This window comes from Notolepis coatsorum (genome assembly GCF_963971535.1).
Source record: "Notolepis coatsorum genome assembly, chromosome: 9".
NCBI classification, from domain to species: Eukaryota; Metazoa; Chordata; class Actinopteri; order Aulopiformes; family Paralepididae; genus Notolepis; species Notolepis coatsorum.
Genome location: NC_140173.1, coordinates 152,869,674 through 152,892,672, shown reverse-complemented (window position 1 = coordinate 152,892,672; position 22,999 = coordinate 152,869,674). Strand labels below are relative to the sequence as shown.

The following is a 22,999-nucleotide window of genomic DNA, read 5'->3' as shown; positions in this document are numbered from 1 at the left end:
CCAGCCCTAACTTGACATGGACCTCACACATTGACAGTGTTGTGAAGAAGGCACAGCAATGCCTCTACTTCCTCAGACGCCTAAGGAAGTTCCAAGTCAGTCAGAAGATCCTTAAGAACTTCTACTCATGCACAATAGAGAGCATACCGACTGGCAATATCACCTCCTGGTTTGGGAATAGCACCGCACAAGACCGTAGCAGACTACAGAGAGTGGCCCGCTCAGCCGAACGCACAATTGGAGGGGGGCTTCCCACTCTCCAGGGCATTTACAACAAGCGGTGCATGGGCAAGGCTAAGAGAATGATCAAAGACTCGAGCCACCCAAACAACTGCCTCTTTGAACTGCTGCGGTCAGGCAAGCGATACAGGAGTCTCATGGCAAGCACAGAGAGACTCAGAAGAAGCTTCTATCCCTAGGCCATCAGGATGCTCAACGAACAATAACACTATGTAACAACCATCAAATGCACTCACAGCACACACATCCACACGCACACACTCACTTTAAACATACAACTCACTGCAGCACCCACTTTAAGCACTTTAGTACACCTAAGCACACTTTATATTTATCGGTAAAGAATTTGCACTACAACCCATACCTCATTACACCTTACTGTAAATTATATTGTACCTAAATTGTACCTCATCCCACTTCTGCTTTGCACTGTATAGTATATTGTATGGTAACTCAGTTACTTCTACTCTACATAGAGCATTGTATATATGTATATACTGAACATTTGTCTACGTACTTGACTTCTATTTTATACTTGCTATACTTATTTTATTATCCATTTTTGCCTAGCACAGTCTGGAGCGAAACAGAAAGAAGCATTTTGTATAAAAGTATTCTGTACTTCTGTATGACAACTAATAAAGAAACTTGAAACTTGAACTTGTCAATAAAGTATTCAATCAAACACACACACACCTACACACACACACCTACACACACACACCTACACACACCGAAGGCTGTGGTTAACATGGAAGGCGCTAACCTGCTTGTTGGTTCCGTCAGTGTCTTTTTCTTTATTAAAACTAGTGATGCACCGATGTGAAAATTGTGGCCGATACCGATAACCGATATTAATATTGCTGTTCTGGCCGATACCGATATTTACCGATGTCGATATCTCTGTATAGAAAAAACTTTTTTATGATAATCAAATAAAGAGCTATTTTCCAAAACGCATAATCTTTTTACTTTTGTAACTTATTTTCAGAAATGACTGATATTTTTTAACTATTTAAGGCCAAAACATGTAAAAAGAAAAAAAATATTATTAATTTTATCGGCCCTATCTTGATATCGGACCGATACCGATGTGTAAAAAAATATCCGGCCGATATATCGTGCATCACTAATTAAAACCATTATTTATTATTATTTAGAGTATGTTTTCTTTGTGTAGACAGTAAGATGGTGGAGAGGGATGCAGAATAGGGCAGATACAGGAAAGAAGGCTCTGGCAGGATTGGATCCCAGGCTAACAGGGGTACATGTGGTTCCAGAGTAGGGTCCTAACCACTACACCATCTCTGGGCACATTGGGCCTCATTCACCAATACTCTCATTATTTTTCTTATATTTTTGCTTAACCGTCTGTTATCTCAACACACTGGGATTTTAAAGTCGTATTTGGGAGCAATTGACCAATGGTAGGCTTTTCTATTATTTTTTGAATCTGGGTAAGAGTTTCTTATTAAGAGTGCTCTCGCAAAACATTGCTGAATCCCAGGTGAGAACAAAATAAGAAGAAATGCTAGTTAAGAACTAAATATGTTCTTATTAGGGCTGACCCCTATTAGTCGAATGCAAAAGAATTATTATTTTTTTAAATTTTTATTTATCATTCTTTCCTAAAGAAAAGAGGCCTAGAAGCGTGGCTAAGGCTAATGGCACACATACCAGAGGCTAACTGCCTAAGAAAACAGGCACAGAGGCACTGAAAGAGGATTTCACCCATCTAATGAACACACTAGACTAGACAAATATCAAGATGTATCCATCAGTGGACCAATTGCATGCTTTTGCAGAGGACAAGAAGCCTTCAGTCGACTCCTTCAGACATTAAGCACCCCCCCCCCCCCCCCCCCACAGAGGACAAGAAGCCTTCAGTCGACTCCTTCAGACATTAAGCACCCCCCCCCCCCCACAGCCCATTCTGATGACAAACAGCAGAGAGGGTAGGATCTTTTAACTGAATAATACTGTGTACATCATTTTGAAGTGTGTGACTAAATTGTGTTGTGGAAATTGTTTGTAAATTAGTTTCACCCAGCTGACAGAAACTGGAGGCGTGGCCTTGTGCATGTGGCCTTTTGTAGTTAAGTGGGCACTTGTGACAGTTTTCTGTTAACACTTTGACGACCGTTCGGCACCGTCTAATATGGTGCTAGAGGAACAAGGTTTGTCAACAAACCGATGTGTCTTTGTAGAGCTATATCTATACTTTATAGTATTGCTATCTGTCCATTCTCATTGTCACTTGAGTTCATAAACCGTCCCTTCAAAATGGCTTAAAGAAAAAGAAAATCCATCAATAGGTTGTCATTTTATAGCGCCGTGAATATAAGCTTTATCGCAGATTTTGTCTCATATTTTCTGGAAAGCTACTTATAGAGCTAAAGGCTACTAACGTTATATTCAACGGCATTTCTGTTGTATATATGCTAATGAAATAACACAAACTGCTTATGATCCGGACTATCCCATAGCATCTATGGATGAAAGGGGGGCGGCGGGGAACGGCGATTAGTATTATTGATTACCAATAGAGTGTCCGTGTAAGTAGCCACATTCACTGATCGAATGCTTGAGTCTCACAACAATGTCTAATCCGGCTGTAATTTAGGTGAATAAGGTCTTACCGTCAGCCCGTGGGATACCCTACAGCATTTCCCCGTTATCGATCGGCATCTGGTAGATCGATATGTCCATTGGTTGATAATAAATCCCCTTATTCCATGGTGAGATCTGCGATTCGAAACGTGATACACTGTGCATGATGTTGCTTTGGGATCAGAGTAATATGATACTCCGTTGGAGGCACACAAAAAAAATCCATTCGCCCACAATGATACTGCAGTGGAGCGATGGCGCCCCTAAGAGGATCTGGCCGGTATTGCATGTTGCCGAGGGTAGATCTGCAGAGTCGATCGGGGAGTCGATCGGGGATCTTGATCCGGTTATTAATATGGAATAAAACAATAACAACTTGCCACAGCTATATACGTGCCTCTGGTCCACAACGCATGGATTCGAAACACGTATTTATACGTGGCCGGTCCAAATAGTGTTAAAAACCAGCTTTTTCACTGTTGGAATCATTCTGATGACAAACAGCAGAGAGGGTAGAATATTTTAACTGAATAATACTGTGTACATCATTTTGAAGTGTGTGACTAAATTGTGTTGTGGAAATTGTTTGTAAATTAGTTTCACCCAGCTGACAGAAACTGGAGGTGTGGCCTTGTGCATGTGGCCTTTTGTAGTTAAGTGGGCACTTGTGACAGTTTTCTGTTAAAAACCAGCTTTTTCACTGTAGGATCTTTTAACTGAATAATACTGTGTACATCATTTTGAAGTGTGTGACTAAATTGTGTTGTGGAAATTGTTTGTAAAAACATGTGGCCTTTTGCTGCAGGTGTCACTCATCAGTAATTAGTGATCCTCCCCCCTGACCGACCTTTCCATCACAGTCGAGAATGCAGCTGTGACCGCGTCCCCGACAGCCAAGAACCTTGGTGTCGTCCTCGACGACCAGTTGAACTTCTCTGCTCACATCGCAGCGACAACCAGAACCTGCAGATTCCTCCTGAGCAACGTCAGAAGGATCCGCCCCTTCCTGACAAAAGAAGCCACCCAACTCCTCGTCCAATCAACAGTCATCTCCCGCCTCGACTACTGCAACGCACTGCTCGCTGGCCTCCCGGCCGCGTGAATATTAAAGGCAACAAACTTGTGTTCAGCTTTTCGTTCAGCGTTTCTCTGATTGGCCACACGGCCACGTGACCGCCCTAGCACACGCCCTTATCCGCGCTGAGAGACGCGGCATGCTTTTCTGCTGCCAGTAAGAAGACCATTGTACAATAATCCACAATTATGTCTGTATTTGATTATGGTGAAATTATGTACATGCATGCCTCTCCCTCTGAAAGCCCATCCACGCTGTGTATCATAGAGCACTGGGTTTTATCACTGGAGATACATTTCTCACTCACCATTGTATTTTATATGAAAATAATTGTAAGTAGGTGAATTCTACACATCTGACAACGCCATGTGACAATATCATAATGATGTGTTTTCTATATTATATCCACAATCATTCATCTAAAAAAAAATGTATGGGCGTAAATACATGTTAAGATATTCAAAATCGTCACAGCAGTATAGTTTGTTTATACTTCAGAAGTGATGTACAGTGACGAGTGAATCTGGTAGTTTGTTGTTAAAAACGCGAAATAACATAATAACGTTACAGCGTACAGTTTCTAGTTCAGTCAGCAGCCTCCACTGATGTTATGACGTTACGAAATAACATTATACATTATGCCCCGCGCTTCAATTATACATTATGCTCCGCGCTTCATTCATTCATTTCATAATCAGTCAGCAGCCTGCATCCTCCACTGATGTTATGACGTTACAAACGCCGCGAAATAACATTATACATTATGCTCCGTGCTTCATTCATTCATTTCATAATCAGTCAGCAGCCTGCGTCCTCCACTGATGTTATGACGTTACAAACGCCGCGAAATAACATTATACATTATGCTCCGTGCTTCATTCATTAATTTCATAATCAGTCAGCAGCCTGCGTCCTCCACTGATGCAGCCTCCACTGATGGATTTCATTTTGCCACTTCCTCCACTGATGGATTTCATTTGGGACCGCTGCCGTTTGCCTGCCGCGTTCGCGGCAAAAGGGGGCGGGGGGTCGTGGCCAATCAGAAATAAAAAAATTATACTTTTTTTTCACAAAAAAAATATTTTCATTGTCGACTAATTTCGGCCGATAAAAGTCGACTATCCAATTCCTTAGTCGGGGACAGCCCTAGTTCTTATATTGCTTCGTGAATGAGGCTCATTGTGTTTTGCTCAAGGACACTTCGGCATGCTTCCAGGAAGAGCTGGGATCGAACCGGGAACCTTCACATTACCCGACGACTGAATGCCAAAAAATGCATGCGTGTCCTACAGCAGGGGTTCCCAAAGTGGGGGTCGCCAGATTATTAAAAAAAAAGTCAGGCCACTGAACTTAGAAGCAGGCCAGGTGCGTTATTTTTTTTTTCCTAGCCGCATTTCTGGCAGACGCTCTCTGATTGGCCGACGCCTGTTTCTACACTGGTTAAGCTTAGGCACTCTTTCGAAGTTGGTTAAGGTTAGAGTTTGTCTTAGAGCATGGCGATAGAACGCCAGGTAGTTTGCAGGCTGTTCGACGCGGAAATGGGCAAAGACACAGCTCGTCACACGATTGGGCAAACATGTCAGTGGCCAATCAGAGAGCGTCAGTCAGTGGCCAATCAGAGAGCGTTAGAGTTTGTCTTAGAGAATGGCAATAGACAGCCTCTCTCTCGTGCTGCCGTGGTCACATGGGCGTAGTGGCCAATCAGAGAAACGCTAAACACAAGTTGGTTGCCTAAAATATTCACGCGGCCAGGCCAGTGTTTCTAGTTGCAGCAGCGCAATAGTTAGATAACCTAGGTGGGGAACAACCAGGAGATCACTGCAACTCACACAAATTGGAGAACCATCTCTCGCTCTCTTGCTCTCACACACACACACAAAGGGAGCCGCATGTGATTGGTGGAGGCGGGACCCTTACAAAAAACTGTTGTTGCTAATCATTGCCACATGCTAGCCTGTAATAATCCCCCCCAGAAAAATCTACTTTGCATTTGATATATTGCAAATAATATATGCCATCACACACACTGGCATTTAACACATTGGCGCCCGACCACGTATTTCTCCGTGTTTCAAATCCATGCTTAGTGGACAGAAGGACGGAGATGTCCGTGGCAAGTTGTTTTGGCGTTTATTCCATTTTAATAACCTATTCAAGGTCGCCGAGCGGCACTGCAGATGTACCCTACTCTTTGAGTTCGCTAAAGTGCAATACCGGCCAGATCCTCTTAGGGGCACTATCGCGATAATAGAGTGTTCCCTGTGGCAGAGGTTGTCTGCTTCTTTTTGGATCTCTAATGTAGTTTTCTACTCCCCTGAAGCGATCTCTATATCCTGTACCTTGGAACACGTTTTAGATAGCATATTTCAGTGTGCAATAAGAGGATTTATCATCAGCCAATGGACATATCGATCTACCAGATGGCGATCGATAATGGGGAAATGCTTTGGGGGATCCAACCGGCCACAGGTAAGATCCTTTTCACGTAAACTACAGCCCAATCGGGCCCCGTTTTGATACTCAACAGGCGATCGGGCGATGTGGCTAGTTAGACGAACACAGCTATTGGCAATCAATAACCCGAAACGACGTCCCCCCCCCCCTTTCATGCAATACATGCCTGAGGATCGTATCGATCATATGCAGTTCGAGTTTTAATGCCATTGGATATAACGGTAGTAGCTATTAGCCCTGTATTTCGCCTTTCCAGGAAATATACTAGACCAAATTCGGTATAACGCTTATATTCACGGCGCTATAAAATGAGAACGTATTGATGCATTTTTTTTCTTTAAGCCATTTTGAAGGGACGGTTTATGGTCTCAATTGACAATGAGAATGGACAGATAGCAATACTATAAAGTATAGATTTAGCTCTACAAACAGCCCCACGTCTGTTTACATTTGCTGGTCCTCTACCATTATATTAGACGGCCCCGAATGGCCCCCATTGTGTTAAAGGGTTAGAATTATAAAATGAATGTGGTGTTATGATCAGGGCTGAAGTTGAATAAAAGATTGTATTTTTTTCAATCTGACATTACAAAAAAACTGAAAATCCATCAAAATCAGTGTTGTTGCTAATCATACATTATGCTAGCCTGTTTTTTAACAATAATTTGTGATGCCATCACAAACACTGGCATTTAACCGTTTCGGGGCCAACCACGGATAAATCCGTGTTTCGAATCCAACGGTTGAGGACCAAGCACAGACATGTCCGTGGCAAGGTTGTTTTGGCTTTTATTCCATTGTAATAATCTACCAGATGTCACCGAGCTGCACTGCAGATCTACCCTCCTCTTCGAATTCTGAAAAGTGAATTACCGGCCAGATCCTCTTAGGGGCGCTGTCTCGATAATGCAGTGTGCCCAGAACGGTGCACTCTTTTTTTTTTTACTCAATGGAGTTTCCAGTTAGCTGGATTCTGGATGTGCAGCCTGTAGCTTGGAATACCTTTTGCGACGCCGAATTCACTATGCAGTAAAGGAATATATCATCAGCCAATGGACATATGGATCTACCAGATGGCGATCGATAACTGGGAAATGCTTTGGGGGATCCAACCGGCCCACGGTAAGATCTTTTTCACGTAAATTACATGCTGATCAGGGCTTGTTATGATAGCCATCCACCCGATCAGCGAATGAGGCTAACGCGGTTATTGGTAATCAATAATCAGAAACGACCTCCCCTGCCCCCCCCCCCCCCCTTTCATGCATTCGTGGTGGACCATCATACCGATCATATACAGTTTGAGTTTTAACTGTAGCTTCTGTATATCCGAAATGCCATTGGATTTAACGTTAGTAGCTATTAGCCCTGTATCTCGCGTTCCAGGAAATATCCCAGACGAAATCCCTTATAACGATTATATTCAAGACGCTATAAAATGAGAACGTATTGATGAAAAAAGTATTTCTTTAAGCCATTTTGAAGGGACGCTTTATGGTCTCAATTGACAATGAGAATGGACAGATAGCAATACTATAAAGTATAGATTTAGCTCTACAAACAGCCCCACGGACCAGCGTTTCCGTTAGCCGGTAATTACCGGTATTTGACTGGCAAAATCTGTTGAAGTCCGACATATTTAATCTCTCCGGTCATAATGTCCGGTGAAAATAATTCCCTCTAAACACAATTAGATTATTTGAATTGTATTAAAATAGGCTAAAATTATATAGCCTATGCGATGAACGAAACAATCTCACCAAGCAGCCGGTCTAATAATGACATCCTGCTGTCAGCGCGAGCTGGCTGCTGATATATTTACGTGAAGCATGGCTTGGCAGGGTGCAGTACTCCAATTCAGCCATTGGCAATTCAGCTGTTGGGTGGGGGCGCTGCTGACACCACTGCTCTGCTCTGCCTGCTCCAAGTGCTCCATGCTTCACGTAAATATATCAGCAGCCAGCTCGCGCTGACACAGCGGTGCCAAATTTCTCAGTTCTTCGCTTGATATAATTAATACAAATGTCCAATATAACGGAATTAGTTAGCTCATAAAAATGTGATTATAACAGACTGCTGTTTATTAAGGTCGGGCAGACTGCCCACCGACACCTCAAGTCGGCAGCAGCAGCACGAAGTCTCGAGGGACTTATTTTATTTGGAATATATTAATGACTGATACGCAAAAGTAGCCTAGTTTTAAGTTAAAATATTATAAATGCCTTGATGATGTCATTCTTTATATAGGTCTATAAATTGTTTTTAAGCTCAATAAACTCTGACCGGAATTTATCCCATTTGTCCGGTAGATTGAAATCTACCGGACACTCAGACCTGCAAAAAAAAATTCTAACGGAAACCCTGCCACGGACTATGCAAGTCTGTTTAGAAATGGTGGCCGTCTACAGTGATACAAAAAATAAAAAATTATAATCTTTTTTTTTATTACCTCCTATAATAGTGGGGGTCGCGGCTCTCTGACACCGTTATTTGGAGGTCGCGGCCTGAAAGGTTTGGGAACCCCTGTCCTACAGGATGTGTCACCCATCTCGCATGTGTGTGTTCGCTGCATGACGATGTAGCAATGTGCTACAAATAAAGACTTCTTCTTCAAAGTCCAGTTTCATATGACCTCACCTTCAGTGTCTCCACAGCCAGTCTGAGTGCTTTCAGCTGCTTCTCTCTCTCCTGGACTCTCTCCTGGACTTTGAAAAGACTCCCCCCCAGCTGTTTCTGTAACAAATCAACGTAGGAAGAAGAGTTTTAGTTTGTAGCTAAGCTACACTAGCGACAGCTTTATCTAGTGTAAGATTTGCACCCTGTGGCCATGAGAGGTAATTGCATCTTGTTTAAACATGGCGGATGAGAGAAAACAGTAACAAACTAGAATGTCCGCGACATGCTATATAATTGGGAATAAATATGTCCCCCCAATGAGTGAAGGAGGTATGGCATGTATACATATGTTTTATATCGTCTCTTGTGGTCTGTTCAGGAGGTGTGTGAGTCACAAGTGCTTTCTTTCAGTTTGTGGTTTTCATTGGGATTGATGTGCCTTTAGCTACACAAGTTGCTTCCAATAGAAAACGCTAGCGTTTACTCTGACTGCCCAACCAGTCATGTCATGATTTCTCAAAACACAACTGAGTAACACTAGCTGGTTACTGGAAAACAAGAGACGTGCTGGCGGCCTTTGGCCACGCTGTTCACATCACAAAATGAACTCCTCACTCCCTCACACTAACCTTCTGTTTTTAAAGAATCAAACTTTGAAATTCACTGACCTGGTTAAATTCAAAACAGCGCAAATTATGTTTAAAGTAATCAATAATACAGTGCCTAGTAACATTCAGTACATGTTCACAGGCAGAGATGGTATCTACGGGTTAAGAGGGAAACTGCTCCTAAAACACCCTAGGGTCCGTACGACCTTGAAGCAAATGGGCATCTCGGTCTGTGGGGTGTCACTTTGGAGCAGCCTGCATGAGACGTTAAAAATGTGTAAAAATATTAGAACATTTAAAAGCCGTTATAAACAAACATTCTTAAACAAATACATGGAAGAGGAAAATCTAGAGTAGTACTGTTACTTACGATTATGACATTCTATTCCTTGCAAATACTGCTTTCTTTTCTTCTCAGTTTTTTCTGTTTTTTTTATCATTTACTATATGTTCACACCGAAACGTCATGATATGATATGATTTATTTCAGGCTGCCAATAAATTTGAAAAACCTGGAGTGCGTGCCTGGACATTGTTTCCCTATTGTTATGTATGATATCAGAGGTTACAGCACCCAGTGTCAAGTCTAGTGAGGTGAGCGCGTTCTACAACTTTTTTCACTATAGATAGAGAGCAAGAATCTGTCAATTGTGTGATGTAAGGAAGGGGCAGGACTAGATAAGCACTAATTCTTTCTACCCTTCTCGAACCAAATTCTATGTTTTGGTTTCTTTCTTTTTATTTGTATGTGTGGGTGTGTTTGTGTGTATATGTATGTGTTTGTATGTATGTGTGTAATGTATGTAGATATATGTATGTATGCATAGGGATGGGAATTGATAGGATTTTATCGATACGATTCCATTATCGATTCTGCTTATCGATTCGATTCTTTATCGATTCCCTTATCGATACCTGATCAATTTATAATTTAAATAAATAAATTGAAAATGCAACAGAACTACATTTAGTCATTTAGCTGACGCTTTTATCCAAAGCGACTTACAAGTTCTGTACGACAAGCCATCAGGAAGGGCACAACTCTATCAGCTGAGCAACAATGTTCATCAAAGTGTTGAGTGCTAAAGTGTAGGTTAGTTTATTAGGACAAGTGCATGACAGTACGGTTAGTTAGGGTTAGATGTTTTTTTTTTTATTCAGATAATGGTTGAAGAAGTGCGTCTTTAGTCGACGGCGAAAGATTGGATGGGATTCGGCTCCTAACTGGGGTGGGTAGTTCATTCCACCATTGTGGGGCAAGGACTGAGAATAGGCGACTTCTCTTTGATGACCCTCCCGGAGCTCGGATAGGAGTAGGTCTGAGGCGGCCAGAAGATGCAGAGCGTAGGGGTCTAAGCTGGTTAGAATAACATGCAACTTGACATTTCTGATTGTCATTTATTGTTGAGCCCCCATGTCAGAAAAATACAAAAACTGTAAAAAATAAAACATTAACTATAGCCTACACTTAAATAAAATAATGTATTTGAGATTCTCTTAAAATGTATTTATTTTTTTATTCTTAAACTAATTTAATCTATTGAATAACCGGTTGTTATTCCTCTGACTTCTGTCTCTCACTCACACACTCTCTCTCTCACACACACACACACACACACACACACACACACACAGAGAGAGAGAGCTCCCCGGGCCCCTGTCCTATAAGGTATTGGCTTGTGTTGCTACACGGACACATTTGTATGTTGCACCACTGTACTTCCTGGCTTACAGTCTTGTAAACAAACATTCCGTCTCTCATTATATGTGAACTAAAGAGTACAAGGTTTACACAACAGCCCCCACCTGCTGTTTTATTGTATTTGTACCTGTACTATCCGCTGTCAGCTGTTTATCTCTCTTTGTGAGCTTGATTAAATAGCGTTAGCTCACGTTAGCTCCGCGGCTAATTTTAGCTCAGCCTGATCTAAATCAATGACTAGGTTCTAAAGCATTCAAGTAGTTTTCACTGCACATAGAAGTAGCCAAACAGCAGGAGCATTTCGGGAGCATATTACCAAAACCCAGGCAATTTCGAGCCATTAAGGAATCAAATAGAGTCTGCCATGGCTACATGCTAACGGCTAACATTATTGCGCAACTGTAGGCAGCGATAAGGGAATCGAAAGTCACGGGAGCCACACGGTTCCAGGCATCAACGGGAACCGGTTTTCGATTCCCATCCCTATGTATGCATGTATATTGTTTTTGCTTTCATCAAATTTGTTGTGATAGTTATGTGTGTTGGTTCGAGATAAATAAAAATCAATCAATCAAAATGTCTAATTTATATTATATATACATTTTCTAAATGATAATCATTGCCCAAAGCTGTTGCCAAGTAAAATAATTGGGCTGTTGATGAGATCGCACTGGGTGAGGCTTGGCCATTGCACTTTGTTTGTGCCGACTCCTGTGAATGCCGAGCAAAAGGGAATGTTTTATTGTATAACTGCGTTAGAAGTAGGTCAACATGAAGGCTGATCTTTGGACCGGAAGGGAGGAGGCCTGCACTGAGAGCATATTGCAACATCCTGCATCTCTTGTTAGGTTATGCAGTATGATGCCGCAGGCCTCTTTGTCCCCCTCCCGTCGGGCAGACGCTACCGCTCTATCACATATCACCTAACCTATCTGTCCATCACCTAACCCAACCCCCTCTGTAGCGGCAACATGCCAGAATGCCGCTTCTTGGTGTAGACGGGGAGTGAATCCATACGCGCTCAACGTCCAAAGAAATAGTTTTCCACACATTAAGCTCCGTTATCAGACACCAATGTGGTGACCCGATTTAATTAGAATAAGTAGGTTACATGGGAGGGTTGATCACAGTGATCCTAAAACGTCATATAACCTGGTCTAATTGCTTAAAGTGTAATCTAAACAGTTTCCGAAAGCGTCCTGAAGCGGTAAGAAAATCATATGGTTTCCCCATCGGCTACCGCCCAACAGCTGATTCCTATCACCTATCTAATGATCTCCGCTGCGCTGTGCCCGATCACCCGACAGGTGCAGGTGATCCACTCACAGCGCCACAGAGTCCACCCAACAGGCTACACAGAATCATAACCTTCCCCTCAATCATAACATTCCCCTCAATCATTACATTCCCATAAATTGTAACCTTCTATTGATAAAAATAATGATAATGATAATAATAATACTAATAATAATAATAATAATAATAATAATAATAATAAATAACAAAAAACACTCATTCGGCCTTTACACCGGCCCCTAATTGTGCCTACACAATTACAAAATATGGTCGGGCGAGTGTTCATTACAGCTGGCAATCCTCCTTTGACTCCAGTAGTAGGCAAAGCTTCGTGATTGGCCTCTGTAGCACATTGGTCTTGGTCTTCACCCTGACACTTCGTACCAGGCCCTTGTTATCCGGAAAGGTTTCCAGGATCCTGTGTCGTCCACTATGACCACCAAGTCACCAGGGGCGAAGTTCTCTTTCTGGGTCTGCCACTTACATCTTTCCTGCATCATGGGCAAGCACTCCCTCACCCAGCGTTTCCAGAAGATGTCGGCCAGGTATTGTGCCTGTTTCCACCTTCTGCGGGTGTACATATCCTCCTTCTCAAATACACCTGGAGGCATAACAGGTTGTCCCTTCAAGAGGAGTAGGTGGTTTGGTGTAAGGGGTTCTAAATCTTTGGGGTCGTTGGACACCGTGGTAAGTGGGCGATCGTTCATAATGGCTTCCACCTCACACAGTGCTGTGAGGAGAGTCTCATCATCCACCTTTTGTTCCTTCAGGACCGACTGGAGGATCCTTTTTGTCGACTTGATCAACCTCTCCCATACCCCACCGAAGTGGGCCGCAGAGGGGGGATTGAAAATCCACTTTACTCCAGAGTCCGCCATTATGGTGCTAATTTTAGTTTGGTCCAGCTGCTTGAGGGCCTGGTTTAGCTCTCTCTGGGCACCAACGAAATTGGTCCCTTGATCCGTCCTTATGGAGCGTACTGGACCCCGTCTGCAAATGAATCTTCTGATGGCGTTTATACAGGATGCAGTGTCGAGGAAGTGTGCTACGTCAAGATGAACGGCCCGTGTCACTAGGCAAGTAAAAATGACACCCCATCTCTTGACGGTACTCCGTGCTCTCTTTACCTCTATGGGGCCGAAATAATCAATACCCACATGAGTAAAAGGTGGGAGGTCCGGCGTTATCCGATCCACGGGTAGGTCTGACATTTTCTGTACACCAGGCTTGGCTAGTACACGTCTACAGACTACACACTCCCTAATGACCTTCCTGGTCATGGAATTAGCGCAGGGTAGCCAGTATCGCTCCCTTAGCCTGGAAAGGGTGTGTCCTCTCCCAGAGTGTTGCAGTTGTTCATGGATCTGCCTCACAATCAAGCCTGATATGCGAGTGTGTTTGGGCAGGATCAGTGGGTGTTTCTCTTCCACTGGCATGGCCATTTTGTTCAGCCTACCTCCCACTCTCAGCAATCCATCATCCAGGAGAGGATCCAGTCTTAAAATGGAGCTGGATAGCTTCACAGATTTTCCCTTCCTGAGGGATGTTATCTCGTCCTTGAAGTGCTGCTCTTGAGAGTAGCGTATGAGCGCATGCCTGGCCTTAGTCAGTTCCTCTACTGACAGGCTAGTTTGCACTATGGAGTCGGTGGAGGCTTGATCCATGCTAGGGCCTGGCTCCTTCTTTTGGAGCCTGGCTCGAAGTAGTCGTTTTAGTCTTAGGAACCACGCAGCTGCTCTTGTCAACCTATTCCAGGTTGAGTAGTGCCCAATCAGCTGACTTGTCGGGTTCGCCTCTTCTACCGTAACACTACTTACAAAGACCTCTTTCTTGACTTCTGGGTCATCTTGGTGCACCGAACCATATAATTCCTCTGGTCTATTCGGCCAGTGCTCCTCTCCCTTCTGTAGGAATTCTGGGCCACTGAACCATTGCTTTGACCTGAGCATCCTGTCAGCATCCAAACCTCTTGATGCCTCATCTGCAGGGTTCTCCTTCGAGCTCACGTACCTCCATTGAGATGCCGTGGTGAGGTCCTGAATAATGGCGAGGCGATTGGCCACAAATGTCCGAAATCGTCTTTTCTCATTGTAGACATATTTTAGGACTGTCTGGCTGTCTGTCCATAGTACCGACTCTTTCAGTGTCAGGTGTAGCTCTTTTCTGAGCATTCTGTCCATACGGGAAGCCAGAGTAGCTGCGGCAAGTTCCATCCGAGGGATTGTTACTTGTTTCAGAGGGGCTACCCTTGCTTTTCCCATCACAAATGCCGTGTGTATCTTGCCCTGGTCATTTGTGTACCTTGCGTAACTCACTGTGCCGTATCCTGATTCGCTTGCATCGCAGAAGTGGTGGAGTTGAACAGCTTCCAGTTTCCCAAAACCGGCGGGTTTCATGCACCTGTTTATCCTGAGCTCTGACAGCTTGTCCAGGTCTGAAAACCACTCTTTCCACCGTTTTGCCAGTGGCTCCGGGATATCTGTATCCCATCCGCACTTGTTCCTGCAGAGCTCTTGAAGAATCATTTTTGCCGTGAGCACATAAGGAGCTAGGAAACCAAGTGGGTCATACATGGAACATACAATGGAAAGAATGCCTCTCCTGGTTAGGGGTCGATTCCTGATAGTAACTCGGAAATTGAATGTGTCACTTTCAAGGTTCCATTGGATGCCTAGAGCCCGTTCAGTGAGTGGTTTCTCGCAATCAAGATCCAACTCAACGTTCTGCTTGGCCTTGTCCTCTTCAGGGAGGCTAGCCAGCACCTCTTTACTGTTGCTCACCCATTTGGTGAGTCTGAATCCACCTCTTGCACATGCTTCTCTGAGTCCTTCTGTCAACTTGACGGCTTGGCTCACTGTCTCCACCGACTTCAGGCAGTCATCAACGTAAAAGTTAGACCTGATGGTATCGGTGACTTCTTGGCCGTAATGATCACTGTTATCCTCCGCTGTGTCTCAGAGCAAAGTTGGAACAACTAGGTGAAGATACGGCACCGAACAGGTGTACCTTCATCCTGTACTCTTCCAGCGGCCGGGTGATAGCCATCTGGCCACCATAAGAATCGGAGAAAGTCAATGTGATCTGGATGGACTCTGACCTGATGGAACATTCCTTGTATGTCTGCCATGAAGGCTACTTGGTCTTGACGGAATCTTAACAACACTCCTATTAGTGTGTTTGTCAGGTCTGGACCCTGAAGCAGTTCATCATTGAGTGATGTGCCTTGGAATGATGATGTGCAATCAAACACCACTCGTAATTTCTTCTTTCTTTTGTGATACACCCCGTGATGGGGTATGTACCAGACATGGCCATCTTTTTTGCTTAGCTCTTGAAGAGGTACCTTCTCTGCATAGTCCTGGCTGATTACCTCTTCCATGAAGCTTTTGTACTCTGCATGGTACTCCTCATTCTTCCTGAGCTTCTTTTGCAGGCCTATGGCTCGTTGTGTCGCCACCTGTCTGTTGTTGGGCATCATCACATCTCCCTTTCGAAAGGGGAGTGGCAAGTGATAATGACCATCTTTTAAGGTTATTGAACTGGTGGCGATTTTTATGAACTTTTTGTCCTCTACCGATGGCTCATTCTGCTCATCATGGTGCTTTTCAGAAAAGTCCTGATTGTATTGTTCCACAAGCAGGTCCTCCAGTTTCGCGATTGATATTCTATTTGCTGTGGCTTTGGGTCTTCCCATCTCATCCACCGCGTTGATGTTAAGTGGACCACAAACCGCCCATCCCAAGAGTGTCCTCACCGCATATGGCCCGTCGTCCTGACTGTTTATGACCTGCCAAGGTTCCATGGCTCTTGGGGTATTGACTCCAATCAGAAGTTCCACCTCTGCATCAATCTGAGTGGTGTGAACATCTTTCAGGTAGGGCCATCTTTTCAATTCCTCTTGAGTAAGGATGTTTTCCTTTGACACAGGGATGGCTGGTTGCGTGTAAATTGTAGGCAGTGCAAGAAATGTGTCGTCATCGATGTTGCCTACCTCCAGGCCTGATATCTCATATGCCGGGACTGGTTTCTCTTGTGCCATGGTTGTAAGGAGAATTGAGGTTTTCCGGCCCTTAGCATTCAGCTTCCTCATGAGGCTCTCTGTGCAAAAGGATGCCGAGCTGCCATGGTCCAGGAAGGCATATGTAGTTATATACCTACTTCCGTCAGCTTGTTTCACCTTAACTGGCACGATGGCTAAGGCACAGTCCTTACCGGCCCCATTATCTTCACCCAGCCTCACCAGAGCACTACCCACAGTTTTCTTGGTCACGGTTGGTGTCCTCACCTGTTGAGGTGTTTTCACCTTCCATGTCGTAGACCTGACTGTTCCCTTTTGATGGCCTGGTCCTTCTTGGTCATTTGTCTCTATGTGTAGCAGAGTCAGGTGTTCTTTCTGGCAATGCTGACACCTCATCCGCTGGCTACAGTGCCTACTGAGATGTCCCTTGGTGAGACAACCAAAACAAAGTCCTTTCACCTTTAAGAACTCTATTTTGTCTAGATGTTTCTGAGCTCTTATCCTCCTGCAGGCTTCAAGTGAGTGATCGCCTGCACAGTACAAGCAAGGAGTTCTAAAAGCCACAGAGCCATCTGCCTTGCATCCTACATTACCGACGGTTGACGGTATGTTTGTGGCCGGTGTCACTGTCGTGGCAAAGCTGCTTCTCTCCTTTCTCTCTTTAACTGGTGCGGCTGATGCTCCTGCTCGTGCTTGCCATCCAGAGGCTGCCGTCTTGAGGTACCTTGGGGCAGCTCTGTCAGTACCATAGTCTTGAATATCACCGAACAATGGGTCGGAGGCCATTTTGGCTTGTTTTTCCAGGTAAGCCACAAGGTCCTTGAATTTGGCTCTTTGCCCAGTGCGCTCCTGGATGTCGTAGGCTGTTGACCTCCACCTTTCTCTGATCCTAAAGGGTATCTTGGATAAGATCAGTCGTAGGTTAGATTGAATTGTCCAGCTCATCCATATAGTGGAGCTCCTGCATTGCATTACTGCATCCTCTCAGGTAGAGGGCGTAGGCGCGCAAAGCCTGACTATCCTCCGGTTTGATGCTGGACCAGTCCAAGGCCTTCTTTATATAAGCATTAGTTATCCTTATTTCATCACCGAAATTCTCTTTAAGTAGTCTTTTGGCTTCCACATATCCATCCTGTGGATGCATGTGTAGGCAGCTCCTCACAAGATCTTTAGGTTGCCCTGTGGTGTATTGTTCTAAAAAGTAGAGTCTATCTTGCTCGCTGGTGGTTCTATTTTCTATGCCATACTCGAAGGCTCGCATGAATGACCTAAAGTTCATAGGATCTCCGTTAAACATGGGAATCTCCCTGGTTGGGAGTAGCGCCAGATTCTGCTGTGAGACAAGTATATCTGCAATGTCGTTCTGCCTTGCCATGACATTTGATAGAACCTGGTCTGTTTGGGTTTGACCCTGTTGTCCTGCAGTAGCAGAAGCTGCACAGGGTTCTGATGCTGATATGGAGCATGTGGTTGTTGCCAAGGTTGTGGCTGAGGTAGCACATATGGTGGTGGTCGATACTGTACAGGTGGTAGTGGCTGTATATATGGCTGTTTGGGTCTCACTACTTGTGGAGGCCTCTGCTGTTGTTGTTGTTGTTGTTGTTGTTGTTGTTGTTGTTGTTGCTGTTGATGCTGTTGTGGTTGTTGCTGTTGTTGATGCTGTTGTGGTTGTTGCTGTTGTTGTTGTTGTTGCTGATGTTGTTGTTGTTGTGGTTGCTGCTGTTGTTGCTGCTGTTGCTGCTGTTGTTGTTGTTGCTGATGTTGTTGTTGTTGTTGTGGTTGCTGTTGTTGCTGCTGCTGTTGTTGATGCTGTTGTTGCTGATGTTGTTGTTGTTGTTGTTGTGGTTGCTGTTGTTGCTGCTGCTGCTGTTGTTGATGCTGTTGTTGTTGCTGATGTTGTTGTTGTTGTTGTGGTTGCTGTTGTTGCTGCTGCTGTTGTTGATGCTGTTGTGGTTGTTGTTGTTGTTGCTGCTGCTGTTGTTGTTGTTGTTGTTGCTGATGTTGTTGTTGTTGTTGTTGTGGTTGCTGATGTTGTTGTTGTTGTTGTTGTGGTGTGTGCGCCCATGCATACTGGTCCAAGAGCTGTCTTTGCACAGGGGTTTTTGGAACAGCATTTATGGATGCATATTCTACCGTGGATTGTAATATCGGTAGTCCTTCTGAGGTGTCTAGAGCATGTGCTTGGTCAACATAATCATTCATACCATCTCTAGGTTGCATCTTGTACACATATCCGTCCTCTTGAGAGGGTGGCTGGTTAATTTGTGATGGATACCTCGTGGTTCTAGATGAGTTGGTTTGTGATAATGTCTCATACTCATCCAGTATCTTGAGTTTGGCCGCTGATACAGCCATGTCTGTGTCAAAGTCGAGTTTATCCTTCTCAGCCTTTAATTTAGCCTTGGCTTTAGCCTCCTGCAGACTTAATTCAGCTATGGCTTTAGCTTTATTTAGATTTGTTTCAACCTCTAATTCAGCCTCCTTTAGGCTAGCCTGCAGACTTAATTCAGCTATGGCTTTAGCTTTATTTAGATTTGTTTCAACCTCTAATTCAGCCTCCTTTAGGCTTATGGCTTGTCTGGCTGAAAGTGCAGCGGCCTTTGCCAGAATGGTGGCCCTCTCGTTTTCAGCCCTTCGACGGGCGGCAGATAACCTGGATGATTGGCTTTTACTTGATGATTTGGATGATTTGGATGATCTTGATGGGGCCCTGGAAACGCTATCCTCTGGGCCTATTGTAGCCTGAAGGTCCCTTTCCAGCTCATCTTGAGTCTCTACTGGAGACTCTTGGATCCCAGACCCAGTTGGACTTTGGGCTGGAGTTTGCCTTTCCTTATTCCCTTCCATCAACCATTTTTCCATCACATTAATAAATGCATTGAATTCATCTATTCTTGGTTTATACCGTTGTGTTTCATCCTCATCGCTTTCCTGTAAATACGGCTGTACAGACTCAATTGCTGACTTAAAAGCACTGAGTGTCTTATTGAACAGTGCCATGTCCGTTCTTACTCCTTGTTCATCATTTGATTTCATCATCAGAATAATCTCATTTTTCTTGCGGGTGCATGCTGCAAGCCTGGCTTTACGTGATGCCATTAGTTGTTTCAGCTCAATATCCGCTTGTGTCAAATCCATATTCTCTGTTTCAATATCCGACATCTTGTCTATATTTATCCACCAGTTCTTAAGACAGTTTTATAATTTGGCTTATATTCCACAGCGCCGTTTGCGCGCGCCACGTACGTGGTAGTGTCTATTCCATTCATACATTCTACTCACGCACGTTCCCTTTGATGTCCTCGAGCCGGGAGGGAAGATCCTCCCCTCTTGGTGGTGATGCTTTCGTTGATCGATCCTGTAGCTGATCACAGGCAGCGATGTCCTCGGGCTGTGATCATTCACTGTGCTGATGTGGATCGATTCCTTCCTGCTGATCGCTGATCTTTGATTGTCTCTCACAACAATGCTGGCCCCTTGTTGTCAGTCCTCTTGCGAGTCCTCCTCTGGTGTTGTGCTTATTGACGCGCGCCTCTGCCTTGGGTCGCGTCAATATCTGCGCGAGTCCTCTTTCACTTTATTGAAGCTGGTTGGGGTTCAATAAACGCGATTTTCTTACTTAATATAGCGGCAACATGCCAGAATGCCGCTTCTTGGTGTAGACGGGGAGTGAATCCATACGCGCTCAACGTCCAAAGAAATAGTTTTCCACACATTAAGCTCCGTTATCAGACACCGATGTGGTGACCCGATTTAATTAGAATAAGTAGGTTACATGGGAGGGTTGATCACAGTGATCCTAAAACGTCATATAACCTGGTCTAATTGCTTAAAGTGTAATCTAAACAGTTTCCGAAAGCGTCCTGAAGCGGTAAGAAAATCATATGGTTTCCCCATCGGCTACCGCCCAACAGCTGATTCCTATCACCTATCTAATGATCTCCGCTGCGCTGTGCCCGATCACCCGACAGGTGCAGGTGATCCACTCACAGCGCCACAGAGTCCACCCAACAGGCTACACAGAATCATAACCTTCCCCTCAATCATAACATTCCCCTCAATCATTACATTCCCATAAATTGTAACCTTCTATTGATAAAAATAATGATAATGATAATAATAATACTAATAATAATAATAATAATAATAATAATAATAATAAATAACAAAAAACACTCATTCGGCCTTTACACCCTCCAATGTACAGTAAATTACCAAGTATGGTTTCGTCAATATTCCAATCTACAGTTTTACTTGTACAGTTGTAGTGTCCCCCCCCACCCCTCCTACCCAACCCCCCCCCCCCACCCAACCCCCCCCCCCGCCCCCACCCCACCTACCCAACCTCCTCCAATGTACAGTTTCTACGTCAAATGTATATACACTCTCTTTTCTAGACTATTTTTGTATCACAAACAGTACTGTATTTGCAAATCTGGTATGTCATAAATGTATAGATGTAGCAGTACTGTCTATCTGTATGTCGTGTATGTCATATATGTTATGATGAATTGAAAATGGGGGACCCTGATGTAAACAAGACGAAAGTCTTTCTCTGGTCTGCATCCCCTTAAAAATGTTATGTATTGAGCTGTACTGTACCCATTCTGCAATCTGTTAATAAAGTTTTCAATCAATCAATGCTCTACCTCTGGGTTTACTAAGAGCTTCCTCCAAAGGCTAGTTTTGTATATTATCATATTTTATTTTGGTGTGTTATTAGTCAGGTTGTGGAAGTGCTGTTTCTGTGTGTCTGTGCATCACACACTTTGATTATATGCACTTTTACTGTAAATTGTGCCTCTATGCATTATGCACTTTACTATGATATGCACTTTTAGGGGATGTTGATATCAACCTTAGCATGTCCTTTTATACTGTCTATGTTTTTTTATTTTTTTTTCTGTACCGTTTCTACTCTGCTCCTGTATTGGATTAGTCGTAGACACACAGTGTTTGCTCTGTACCTGTATTCCAATGTGGATTTGTCCAGACATGGCAAATAAAATCTCCGACTCTGATGTTCTTTAGTCTATTTTCCTCAGTAATCATTACCTTGTTTCACTTGTGTTTTGTGATGATCTAATTAAACACCTTTGTTCATTGTGGACCTTCCTCATTCTTTAAATGTGATCTTCATCATGAAGTAGATGTTCTGGTCCTACCTGTTCCTCAGTCCTCTCTGCTGCAGCCGACACCGTGTCGTGGCCTTTATGTTCATCCATGACGCACAGCAGACAGATACACTGCTGGTCCGTACGACAGTAGACCTCCAGCAGCTTGTTGTGACTAGAACACATCTTGTCCTGCAGTCTGGCCGTGGCTTTGACCAGCTTGTGCTTCTTCAACACGGGGATACTGTGGTGAGGTTGGAGGTGGGTCTCGCAGAAAGAAGCCAGACACACCAGGCAAGACATGAGGGCCTTGTGGCGTCTGGTTCCAGTGCAGAAATCACAGGCCACGTCTCCTGGTCCGGCGTAGGTCAGAGCAGCAGAGGCAGAAGCCTGCTGGCCCCCTGTCCTCTTCAGCTGCTCCACCACCTAGGAGGACAGAAGGAGGACGGCTCAGTCACTGATGACCACAAAACAAGGAAAACAATACATCTGCAATGAGAAATTACACGTGTTTCTGTCTCTCCATGTACATGGGGGGAGGGGGGCTTCAGTACCGATACGCAAAACTGACCATCAGAGATATTTGTTAATGAGTCGACTATTAGCATAAGTTACTTCATATTGCACACGGACCAAACACTTTAAATTCAATCAAAGAAATGTAGGCCTGGAAAAAAGTTCTGAAGTGTAGGAACACTGTATGTATACAGGGGCATAGCAAGACCTTTCTGTGCCTTGTTAATTAATTCATTGATGATTGACACATTCATAGTAGAAATGAGGATTCGTATGGTTAGCATTGTTATTATCGCACATTCAAAAATGCCATTATGTTTAAAATGTTCATAGAACAGGCGGTTAGGTGGCCGAGCGGAGATTGCGTTCGTCACCAACCCCGGAGCTGTGAGCTGGATTCGCCTGTTCGAATCCAGCTCACAGCTCCGGGGTTGTCACCAGCTTGGCTGGCCGTCTGCACTAATACAATTGGCTGTATTAGAGGGTGGGAGAAGCTGGCGGGGTGGGTCCGGGTCGTTGTAAACAGCGACTCCTACAGTTCGGTCGGGGCGCCTGCTAAGCGCGGATAGGACTTGAGGGGGATAGTGTGGTCCTCCCACACGCTACGCCCTCTCGATGAGAATCCGCGCTGCCAGGTGAAAAGAAGCGGTGATTGGCTGGACGTGTGTCGGAGGAAGCACGTGGTAGCCTCCACTCTCCCAGATGATCTGACTGTGGGGGGTAAGTGCGCAGCGACCAGGAAGGGACTGG

General features: G+C 44.3%; 1 protein-coding gene across 8 annotated transcripts in view; it reads right to left on the bottom strand.

Moving 5' to 3' along the window:
* Positions 1–22,999, bottom strand: part of LOC311234894 (E3 ubiquitin/ISG15 ligase TRIM25-like) — a 51,947-nt gene that overhangs the window by 23,017 nt on the left and 5,931 nt on the right. For all 8 annotated transcript variants that reach the window (XM_084322161.1, XM_084322160.1, XM_084322166.1 and 5 more), the window contains 2 exons: positions 21,785–22,159; positions 9,017–9,112 (listed from right to left, as the gene is read on the bottom strand). In XM_084322161.1, coding sequence (XP_084178287.1) covers positions 9,017–9,112; positions 21,785–22,159 — 471 coding nt within the window. The remainder of the gene's footprint in view (positions 1–9,016; positions 9,113–21,784; positions 22,160–22,999) is intronic.